This window comes from Nerophis lumbriciformis, linkage group LG10 (genome assembly GCF_033978685.3).
Source record: "Nerophis lumbriciformis linkage group LG10, RoL_Nlum_v2.1, whole genome shotgun sequence".
Classification (NCBI taxonomy): domain Eukaryota; kingdom Metazoa; phylum Chordata; class Actinopteri; order Syngnathiformes; family Syngnathidae; genus Nerophis; species Nerophis lumbriciformis.
The window spans coordinates 50,882,801-50,895,013 of NC_084557.2; the positions used below are offsets into that span (position 1 = coordinate 50,882,801).

The 12,213-nt window shown below is 40.7% G+C and overlaps 1 protein-coding gene across 1 annotated transcript in view; it reads left to right on the forward strand.

The window, feature by feature from the left end:
• stra6 (signaling receptor and transporter of retinol STRA6) overlaps positions 1-12,213 on the forward strand; it is a 112,258-nt gene that overhangs the window by 20,605 nt on the left and 79,440 nt on the right. Inside the window, exons 2-3 of the mRNA XM_061969453.2 lie at positions 6,623-6,925; positions 7,844-7,910. Coding sequence (XP_061825437.2) covers positions 6,858-6,925; positions 7,844-7,910 — 135 coding nt within the window. The 5' untranslated portion in view covers positions 6,623-6,857. The remainder of the gene's footprint in view (positions 1-6,622; positions 6,926-7,843; positions 7,911-12,213) is intronic.

Here is a 12,213-nt window from a genome sequence, read left to right on the forward strand (position 1 = left end):
GTACCTGTTTACTAGGCCTGTTGCGAGTTAGCTCCCTAAGATTAGCCTCAATGTCAGGTGCTCTAGCCCCAGGGATACACTTAATTGTGGCTGGTTTGCTAAGCTTTATGTTTCGGGTGATGGAGTCCCCTATGACTAAGGTGTGGTGCCCGGTAGACTGGGGTGTAGGACTAGCTAAAGAGCTAAATCTATTATGCGTCTCAACTGGTACACCGTAGCTTGTAGGCCGCTTAGGACTACTACAGGCTGGGCTAGTTAGCTCGTTCCAGCTAACGCTAGCAGATGTGTCCGCAACATCTAAAGTTAGGAGATTACTCTGCTCTAACTGGCGGACACGGCCCTCTAGCAGAGCCAGCCTCTCCGTGAGTAAGGTGCAAGACGCGCAGGAAGCCATACTCACGGTGTTTTCTGTCACCGAGTGAAGTTCCTGCTGTCTTCCGAGAAGTCGTGGTCACGGTGTGCGGGGAGCCTCTTCCTTCCGACGGACGACCGGCGCCGCCTTTCTCCGCGCTAGCTTCGTTAGCTTAGCAGCTAGCTGCTAGCTAGCTGCGGGAGGGGTGGTGAGACTGAGATCGGGTGATTTGCAAGTTAAATAGTACTACTAAATATGTTAAGAAAGTAATAAAGAAAGCTGCAGAACAATTAAAAGCACACAAATAGAACGATACTTAGCTTTTTCGAAACAGCGAGCAGTCAGCGAGCAGTCACGCACGGTGAACCGGAACCCACTCAATGTAGACTATTGCCACACTTCTTTTAACAGTAAACCTTGCTTGCCTCACCATCAGCAGCTGTTAGACTATTGGAGTGAATCACACCTGAGCCATCATACATGAATCATATCTTTAATGGCAGAGGTGGGTAGAGTAGCCAGAAATTGTACTCAAGTAAGAGTACTGTTACTTTAGAGATTTATTACACAAGTAAAAGTAAGGAGTAGTCACCCAAATATTTACTTGAGTAAAAGTAAAAAGTATGTTGTGAAAAAACTACTCAAGTACTGAGTAACTGATGAGTAACATACACACTCATATCATATATATATATATATATATATGTATATATATATATATATATATACAGTATATAATTTATATTTATTTACTTTGCTGTTTTTGTTTACATGTTAAAGGTGTTTTAATGAATATACATGCATGTTTAACATACGGATTCCTTTCTTTCATGAAGACAAGAATATAAGTTGGTGTATTACCTGATTCTGATGACTTGCATTGATTGTAATCAGACAGTAGTGCTGACAACGTCCACGTTTTCAAATGGAGGAGAAGAAAAGTTCCTCCTTTCTGTCTAATACCACATGAAAGTGGTGGGTTTTTGGCATCTTATTTGTCCAGCTTCCATATTCGTTTTTATACACTTTACAAGAAATATATTGGCGGCAAACTCCGTAGCTTGCTAGCTTGTTTGCGCTGGCTTTCGGAGACTCTTATTTTGAAAGCGCAGGCGCGACGCAGCGGCACTTTTATTGTGAATACAGGAACGTCCTCATGTGCGGTCAGTCTTTAGGCTTTTGACGGGATGTACGGTTGAAATAAAAAAAGGATCTTTTTTCCTTCACACTTTTGATTGATTAATTGAAACTTTTATTAGTAGATTGCACAGTACAGTACATATTCCGTACAATTGACCACTAAATGGTAACACCCCAATAAGTTTTTCAACTTGTTTAAGTCAGGTCATGTGACCGCCTGGCTCTGTTTGATTGGTCCAACGTCACCAGTGACTGCATCTGATTGGTGGAACGAAGTGAAACGTCACCAGTAAGGCAGGCACTTTGAAGGTCTGTCTGACAGACCAAAACAAACAAAGCGTGCATTAACAGATGGATAAAAATTAGTAGCGAGTAGCGAGCTGAATGTAGATAAAAGTAGCGGAGTAAAAGTAGCGTTCCTTCTCTATAAATATACTTAAGTAAATGTAAAAGTATGTTGCATTAAAACTACTCTTAGAAGTACAATTTATCCCAAAAGTTACTCAAGTAGATGTAACGGAGTAAATGTAGCGCGTTACTACCCACCTCTGTTTAATGGACGTGTGGAAGTAAACAATGTGATAAAGAACATTTTACACCAACCAATCTAGGGATCTAGATATCTGGTCAGGACACATGTGCTTGTAGGCTGAAATTGGCGGTTCGTACTTGATGGCCGCAACCACTTCATGGCTCCACAATAGTTGTGGAGTACAAAACTAGACGTTGAGTAATTGCTCGACATACATCGCGGACAATAACTAGTAATAGTCTGCTTTGCCAGTCCAAATGCAGTTGCTGTTTTCCATAGTACTCCCTCGTCCACGGGAGCCCACATTCTCTTTGTCTCCCCTTCGACAAATGGACAAAGTTTTTCGCTAAGTACAATCACAGCTGACCTGGATTTTCGAAAGTTCTCTTGCTGTTCCGGTGGCCGGCTAATGTTATCTAGGCTATATCCCACCTAACCTTATCCTTGTCCACACACACACAATGCCAATGTTTAAGACCTTCTCCCCCCTCCGTCCACCGGCGCAATGCGACCTAGTACGCATGAGCGAAAAAAAATGCTAGCGTCATAGTCACCTCTGACCTGGGAGTGTATCCTTACCCTGTGTTTCAATGTAGCCTATTGCCACATTTATTTTAACAGTAAACCTTGCTTGCCTCACCATCAGCAGCTGTTAGACTATTGGAGTGAATCACACCTGAGCCATCATACATGAATCTTAGCTTTAATGGACGTGTGAAAGTAAACAATGTGATAGAGAACATTTTACACCAATCAATCTAGGGATCTAGATATCTGGTCAGCTTGTAGGCTGAAATTGGTGGTTCGTACTTGAGGCCCGCAACCACTTCATGGCTTCACAATAGTTGTGGAGTACAAAACTAGACGTTGAGTAATTGCTCGACATACATCGCAGACAATAACTGATAGTCTGCTTTGCCAGTCCAAATGCATTTGCTGTTTTCCGTAGTACTCCCTCGTCCACGGGAGCCCGCATTCTCTTTGTCTCCTTTTTGACAAATGGACAAAGTTTTTCACTAAGTAGAATCACAGCTGACCTGGACATTCGAAAGTTCTCTTGCCGTTCCTGTGGCACAACACACTCGTTGACAAACATATCCCACCAGGCTGCCGCTCTTCTAGGCCTTATCCAAAAATGTCGCTCAACTGGTATGTTGCCGTCTGAGATGTGTTGTATCCGAAATAGCTGCAATCGCGTGTTTCCTTCTCTTAAGGCAGGGGTGCTCACACTTTTTCTGCAGGCGAGCTACTTTTCAATTGATCAAGTCGTGGGGATCTACCTCATTCATATATATAATTTATATTTACTTATTTATGAAATATATGTTTTTGTTAATAAGTTAAAGGTGTTTAATGATAATGCAATCATGTTTAACACATATAGTTAATATTGTTAATAAATTAAAGGTGTTTAATGATAATACAAGTATGTTTAATACATATAGTTAATATTGTTAACAAGTTAAAGGTGTTTAAAGATAATGCAAGCATGTTTAATACATGTAGTTAATATTATTAATATGTTAAAGGTGTTTAATGATAATACAAGCATGTTTAATACATATAGTTAATATTATTAATAAGTTAAAGGTGTTTAAAGATAATACAAGCATGTTTAATACATATAGTTAATATTATTAATAAGTTAAAGGTGTTTAAAGATAATACAAGCATGTTTAACACATATAGTTAATATTGTTAACAAGTTAAAGGTGTTTAAAGATAATACAGGCATGTTTAACACATATAGATTCCTTTCTTTCATGAAGACAAGAATATAAGTTGGTGTATTACCTGATTCTGATGACTTGCATTGATTGGAATCAGACAGTGGTGCTAAAAACGTCCGCATTTTCGAATGGAGGAGAAAAAAGTCCTCCTTTCTGTCCAATACCACATGAAAGTGGTTGGTTTTTGGCATCTTATTTGTCCAGCTTCCGTACTCCTCTGTATACACTTTACAAGAAATACATTGTCGGCAAACTCCGTAGCTTGCTAGCTTGTGCACGCCAGCTTTCTGAGACTCTTGTTTTGATAGCACAACTGTGGAACTGTGCAGTCGGTCTTTGGAGTTTTGACAACAGGTACGGCGCCAGAGTCTGTTGAAATAAAGTGTTTCTCGCCTTCCTGTCGGTAATTTTAATGAGCTGGCAGCAGCCAGCGTCATCTCAGAAGACCCTCGGGTGCCGTGAATGTCAATCAAGTGACGAAAGTGACGTCATAGTGAAGATTTATGATCGCTCATTTTTAGGACTATTTTTTTAATGCCTGGCTGGTGATCGACTGACACACCCTCCGAGATCGACCGGTAGCTCGCGATCGACGTAATGAGCACCCCTGTCTTAAGGTATTCATGTGTGATTTCCACAAGAGTCTGTACATGTAGAAGTAGGAGAAACACGGCATGTCTGGATGACTCGCCTCCATCTTTTCAGTTTTTACCTCCGAGTTACGATACCGCTTGTTAAGAAGCTGGCTGTGGCGCGTTCTTTCTGACGTCACGTCCTGTCTGGAGCACGGTCTTTCTGGTGTCACTTCCTCTCCGAACTCAGTTTGTAAACGATCAATGAGTCCATACAAAGCTAAGAGCCGGAGATTCAAGAAATACACGGCGCTCTTACCCGTGTAAAAAATGATCCAAGGAGGGGAACCTTAAACGATGGGTTAGTGTGGCTGACACGGGGCTTAGGCTAAATAATTATTTGTTTAAGGAGTTATCCGGCTTAATGTAGACAAGGCCTCAGAAAGGGGAACCTGTAAACCATCATCCTTTTATTGGTTCTCATGATTAAAGAAAACACCTTTTTCAGGTATCATCATGGAAGTCCACATAAGCGGTCTTTATCCCCTTAAGCCAGCGTTTCTCAAAGTGTGGGGCGCGCCCCACTGGTGGGGAATAGAGACATGACAGGTGGGGCGCGAGGAACGGGAGGAAATTTCACTTTAAATTTTTTTTTAAATTATTATATTCTTAGATTATTTTTTTTACTATGCTTTCATTTTCTATACACACTGTAAATCACTTTGTGATTCTGTCTGTGAAATCCGCTATATAAATAAATGGAAATTACCGGTACTTATTTTTACTGTAGGCTTTATATTTCTCGGTACGAGCGAAAGTTTGACAGACATAGCAACAGTAACTAATGGGGGCGGGGCTAAGCGGAACAAACTTTCGCGCGGATGGGTAGCAGGCTAATGTGTGGACCACAATTACACAAATATATACATTTGTGACTCGCACCTCAAAGGTCGTCGAGCCAGAGCCAGCGCCTGCAGAGAAACAAAAATGTGACGGGCACACACTGTGTCATTCACCGGGAAGCACTCGCGTCAAGGCAGCTCAGCCCCGAACTCAATGAGGTTATAACAGATGTTGTGAGCGCGGTAAATTTGATCAAAACACGACCACTGAAAGCGCGACTGTTCTCTGCACTGTGTGAGGAAATGGGAGCTGATCATACAGCCGTGCTGTTTCACAGTGAAGCAAGGTGGCTCTCCTGGGGGAAAGTGCTGTCACTTGCCCTGTCTTGCCAAATGCATAGCTCCTCCTTTTTTTTTTTGCAAAGATTGCAAAGTGGCACTTTTATTGTATTTATTATTGAACTTGATGCAAGTTATTTGATTTATTATTGAACTTGATGCAAGTTATAACACTTTTTTGATTTATTATTGAACTTGATGCAAGTTATAACACTTTTTTTGATTTATTATTGAACTTGATGCAAGTTATAACACTTTTGTTTTATTTATTATTGAACTTGATGCAAGTTATAACACTTTTTTTGATTTATTATTGAACTTGATGCAAGTTATAACACTTTTGTTTTATTTATTATTGAACTTGATGCAAGTTATAACACTTTTTTTGATTTATTATTGAACTTGATGCAAGTTATTTGATTTATTATTGAACTTGATGCAAGTTATAACACTTTTTTTGATTTATTATTGAACGTGATGCAAGTTATAACACTTTTTGATTTATTATTGAACTTGATGCAAGTTATAACACTTTTTTTGATTTATTATTGAACTTGATGCAAGTTATAACACTTTTATTTGATTTATTATTGAACTTGATGCAAGTTATAACACTTTTGTTTTATTTATTATTGAACTTGATGGAAGTTATTTTATTTATTATTGAACTTGATGCAAGTTATACCACAGCTGCACAGTTATTTTATTTATTATTGAACTTAATGTTATTTTATGTTATTGAGTTTGAATGTATACAACTTGATGTTCAATAAATTTGAAAATGTTAAAGCTTGGCATTAGCGCTCTGTTGGGGCGATGGGGGCAGGTGGGGCTTGAAAACTCCCCCTTGTCCAAAGTGGGGGATGACAAAAAAAGTTTGAGAACCACTGCCTTAAGCCAACCCACATGGTCCCAGCTATAGTTTTATAACGGAGCACACCTGACTACAGCAACATGTCCAACACAACCTCACAAGTAGATGTAATCCCAGTAAGCAGCAGGTGGCCTTCCAGATTGGCTGCCCACATCTCTACTGTTTCCCTCCTTTCACACACACGCTGTTACCCCCACCACATCACCACCTTAACCCCTCCACACCCTCACTCTCTCCCCAGGCTCCCAGTGTGATGGTAACCCTCTGTTGAAAAAGGGCCTTTGCAGGGTGGAGGCGCAGCCAGGAGCTGTCACATGAACTCACAGGACCACAACACCTGAGTCCGAGCTGACCTACGCTCAGCAGCGAGGAGGCAAAACTTGGGACTTGGCAAAGGTTTTCCCCTCGCTGTCGCAACTGTGGCACAAAGTCTCCCCGGTGCAAACTTTGGAACTGTTTGAAGAAGAGGTGGCACAATGGATAAGGATGGAGTGGACTACGAGTACTCCGATTTTGACCCTGTGCCCAACAGGATTATAAAGGAGTGAGTAAAAATATTTACATTTGCATTGTTATTGTTTTTACTGTTATTGGAGACTTGCTAGCAACAATCAACTTCACTCACCGATATGTTAGTTCTCGCTTGACGTACTTCGTGTCAGAGTGAGGCTTCCACTTAGTTCAGAAGCTGCATGATCTTCATATTTTAAGAGTTTGTATTGTTGACCAGAAACAAAATGAAGAACACATTACAATGCAACTGACCTAATGTTTAGTCCTTTCATCTGTTTTTAATTCACCATGCAAACAAACAGTTTCCATCCTTAGACTTACCCAAAAGTAAATATTATTATAAGAACAGTATTGCTAAATAAACTGCAGGATAGTATGGGTTTTGCCGTGAATAGTTGCAATGAAACTGTCCTCTTAAATTGTAAGTGGTGTTGAGTTGTGGTCTTGCCAGCTTTGATGTAGCTTGCAAGTGGTTTTGCCGTATGTGTAAACAGTCCGTATCCTCTCTACAGACTCCGACTGTGGTTGTGAATTTTGACGTTGCTTTAAATCCACATGTGGTTTGATGTGATGCCAGTGTCTGGTCTTTTGAGCGAGGGCCAAAGTCCCAAAATGATTCAATGTTTGCACAGGTGAGAGGCTGTTGTCCATCCTGGATGTTTCTACTACAAACGTCTTGGACTATCAAAGTAGTAATGACTTCCTCATGACCAGGCATTCTTGCTCTTGTAGCGCAGGGGAATGTGAACATAGGCATTAGTTGTTTTCTGCGTCACGCTGGTAACAATCCGGTTAAATGCAAATCTCCGCTATGGGATTTTAGCTCCAAAGTTGCCTGCCACAGAAAGATCTCGAAAGGTTTAGTGAGGTGCAGGCCTGCTCATTTACTTAAGGCCGTGTGCTACCACACACACTTGATTGTTCTCCTCACATGTTTTTTTTTTTTTAGAGTCATTCTTCCATGTGACCCGACTGCAGATGACAGGCTCTACCACATATGCATCAGCGCAGTGTCTGTGAGTCTCTTTACATGTTGCATTAACGCACCACTCCACACTGATACAAACGCTACTGAAGCTGTGGGAACATGTTGTCACTTAGGACAGGCAGCATAGGCCTTTTTATAGAGGTATTCTAACACCACACACTTTCCATCTTTACCAGAAGAAACTTACATTGTGCCCTACTTCAATCAAAGCAATCAATCAAAAGTTTATTTATACAGCCCTTAATCACAAATGTCTCAAAGGGCTGCACAAGCCACAATGGCATCCTCGGCTCAGATCCCACATCAGGGCAAGAAAAATACTCAACCCAATGGGCGTAATGAGAAACCTTGGAGGGGGGCCGCAGATGTGGGTACCGGTGCAATGGATGCCGAGAGGATATGGTTAATAATGTGAGAGTCCAGTCCATAGTGGATCTAACATAATAGTGAGAGTCCAGTCCATAGTGGATCTAACATAATCGTGAGAGTCCAGTCCATAGTGGATCTAACATAATAGTGAGAGTCCAGTCCATAGTGGATCTAACATAATAGTGAGAGTCCAGTCCATAGTGGATCTAACATAATAGTGAGAGTCCAGTCCATAGTGGATATAACATAATAGTGAGAGTCCAGTCCATAGGGGATCTAACATAATAGTGAGAGTCCAGTCCATAGTGGATCTAACATAATAGTGAGAGTCCAGTCCATAGTGGATCAAACATAATAGTGTGAGTGTCCAGTCCATAGTGGATCAAACATAATAGTGAGAGTCCAGTCCATAGTGGATCCAACATAATAGTGTGAGAGTCCAGTCCATAGGGGATCTAACATAATAGTGTGAGAGTCCAGTCCATAGTGGATCTAACATAATAGTATGAGAGTCCAGTCCATAGTGGATCTAACATAATAGTGTGAGAGTCCAGTCCATAGTGGATCTAACATAATAGTGTGAGAGTCCAGTCCATAGTGGATCTAACATAATAGTGTGAGAGTCCAGTCCATAGTGGATCTAACATAATAGTATGAGAGTCCAGTCCATAGTGGATCTAACATAATAGTGTGAGAGTCCAGTCCATAGTGGATCTAACATAATAGTGTGAGAGTCCAGTCCATAGTGGATCAAACATAATAGTGGGAGTCCAGTCCATAGTGGATCTAACATAATAGTGTGAGAGTCCAGTCCATAGTGGATCTAACATAATAGTGAGAGTCCAGTCCATAGTGGATCTAACATAATAGTGTGAGAGTCCAGTCCATAGTGGATCTAACATAATAGTGTGAGAGTCCAGTCCATAGTGGATCTAACATAATAGTGTGAGTCCAGTCCATAGTGGATCTAACATAATAGTGAGAGTCCAGTCCATAGTGGATCTAACAAAATAGTGTGAGAGTCCAGTCCATAGTGGATCTAACATAATAGTATGAGAGTCCAGTCCATAGTGGATCTAACATAATAGTGTGAGAGTCCAGTCCATAGTGGATCTAACATAATAGTGTGAGAGTCCAGTCCATAGTGGATCTAACATAATAGTTAGAGTCCAGTCCATAGTGGATCTAACATAATAGTTAGAGTCCAGTCCATAGTGGATCTAACATAATAGTGTGAGAGTCCAGTCCATAGTGGATCTAACATAATAGTGTGAGAGTCCAGTCCATAGTGGATCTAACATAATAGTGAGAGTCCAGTCCATAGTGGATCTAACATAATAGTGTGAGAGTCCAGTCCATAGTGGATCTAACATAATAGTGAGAGTCCAGTCCATAGTGGATCTAACATAATAGTGAGAGTCCAGTCCATAGTGGATCTAACATAATAGTGTGAGAGTCCAGTCCATAGTGGATCTAACATAATAGTGTGAGAGTCCAGTCCATAGTGGATCAAACATAATAGTGAAAGTCCAGTCCATAGTGGATCTAACATAATAGTGAGAGTCCAGTCCATCGTGGATCTAACATAATAGTGAGAGTCCAGTCCATAGTGGATCTAACATAATAGTGAGAGTCCAGTCCATAGTGGATCTAACATAATAGTGTGAGAGTCCAGTCCATAGTGGATCTAACATAATAGTGAGAGTCCAGTCCATAGTGGATCTAACATAATCGTGAGAGTCCAGTCCATAGTGGATCTAACATAATAGTGTGAGAGTCCAGTCCATAGTGGATCTAACATAATAGTGAGAGTCCAGTCCATAGTGGATCTAACATAATAGTGAGAGTCCAGTCCATAGTGGATCTAACATAATAGTGAGAGTCTAGTCCATAGTGGATCTAACATAATAGTGAGAGTCCAGTCCATAGTGGATCTAACATAATAGTGAGAGTCCAGTCCATAGTGGATCTAACATAATAGTGTGAGAGTCCAGTCCATAGTGGATCTAACATAATAGTGAGAGTCCAGTCCATAGTGGATCTAACATAATAGTGAGAGTCCAGTCCATAGTGGATATAACATAATAGTGAGAGTCCAGTCCATAGTGGATCTAACATAATAGTGTGAGAGTCCAGTCCATAGTGGATCTAACATAATAGTGAGAGTCCAGTCCATAGTGGATCTAACATAATAGTGTGAGAGTCCAGTCCATAGGGGATCTAACATAATAGTGAGAGTCCAGTCCATAGTGGATCTAACATAATAGTGAGAGTCCAGTCCATAGTGGATCAAACATAATAGTGTGAGTGTCCAGTCCATAGTGGATCAAACATAATAGTGAGAGTCCAGTCCATAGTGGATCTAACATAATAGTGAGAGTCCAGTCCATAGTGGATCTAACATAATAGTGTGAGAGTCCAGTCCATAGTGGATCTAACATAATAGTGACAGTCCAGTCCATAGTGGATCTAACATAATAGTGAGAGTCCAGTCCATAGTGGATCTAACATAATAGTGTGAGAGTCCAGTTCATAGTGGATCTAACATAATAGTGAGAGTCCAGTCCATAGTGGATCTAACATAATAGTGAGAGTCCAGTCCATAGTGGATCTAACATAATAGTGAGAGTCCAGTCCATAGTGGATCTAACATAATAGCGAGAGAGTCCAGTCCATAGTGGATCAAACATAATAGTGAGAGTCCAGTCCATAGTGGATCTAACATAATAGTGTGAGAGTCCAGTCCATAGGGGATCTAACATAATAGTGAGAGTCCAGTCCATAGTGGATCTAACATAATAGTGAGAGTCCAGTCCATAGTGGATCAAACATAATAGTGTGAGTGTCCAGTCCATAGTGGATCAAACATAATAGTGAGAGTCCAGTCCATAGTGGATCTAACATAATAGTGAGAGTCCAGTCCATAGTGGATCTAACATAATAGTGTGAGAGTCCAGTCCATAGTGGATCTAACATAATAGTGACAGTCCAGTCCATAGTGGATCTAACATAATAGTGAGAGTCCAGTCCATAGTGGATCTAACATAATAGTGTGAGAGTCCAGTCCATAGTGGATCTAACATAATAGTGTGAGAGTCCAGTCCATTGTGGATCTAACATAATAGTGTGAGAGTCCAGTCCATAGTGGATCTAACATAATAGTATGAGAGTCCAGTCCATAGTGGATCTAACATAATAGTGAGAGTCCAGTCCATAGTGGATCTAACATAATAGTGTGAGAGTCCAGTTCATAGTGGATCTAACATAATAGTGAGAGTCCAGTCCATAGTGGATCTAACATAATAGTGAGAGTCCAGTCCATAGTGGATCTAACATAATAGTGAGAGTCCAGTCCATAGTGGATATAACATAATAGTGAGAGTCCAGTCCATAGTGGATCTAACATAATAGTGTGAGAGTCCAGTCCATAGTGGATCTAACATAACAGTGAGAGTCCAGTCCATAGTGGATCTAACATAATAGTGTGAGAGTCCAGTCCATAGTGGATCTAACATAATAGTGAGAGTCCAGTCCATAGTGGATCTAACATAATAGTGAGGGTCCAGTCCATAGTGGATCCAACATAATCGTGAGAGTCCAGTCCATAGTGGATCTAACATAATAGTGTGAGGGTCCAGTCCATAGTGGATCTAACATAATAGTGAGAGTCCAGTCCATAGTGGATCTAACATAATAGTGAGAGTCCAGTCCATAGTGGATATAACATAATAGTGAGAGTCCAGTCCATAGTGGATCTAACATAATAGTGTGAGAGTCCAGTCCATAGTGGATCTAACATAATAGTGAGAGTCCAGTCCATAGTGGATCTAACATAATAGTGAGAGTCCAGTCCATAGTGGATCTAACATAATAGTGAGAGTCCAGTCCATAGTGGATCTAACATAATAGTGTGAGAGTCCAGTCCATAGTGGATCTAACATAATAGTATGAGAGTCCAGTCC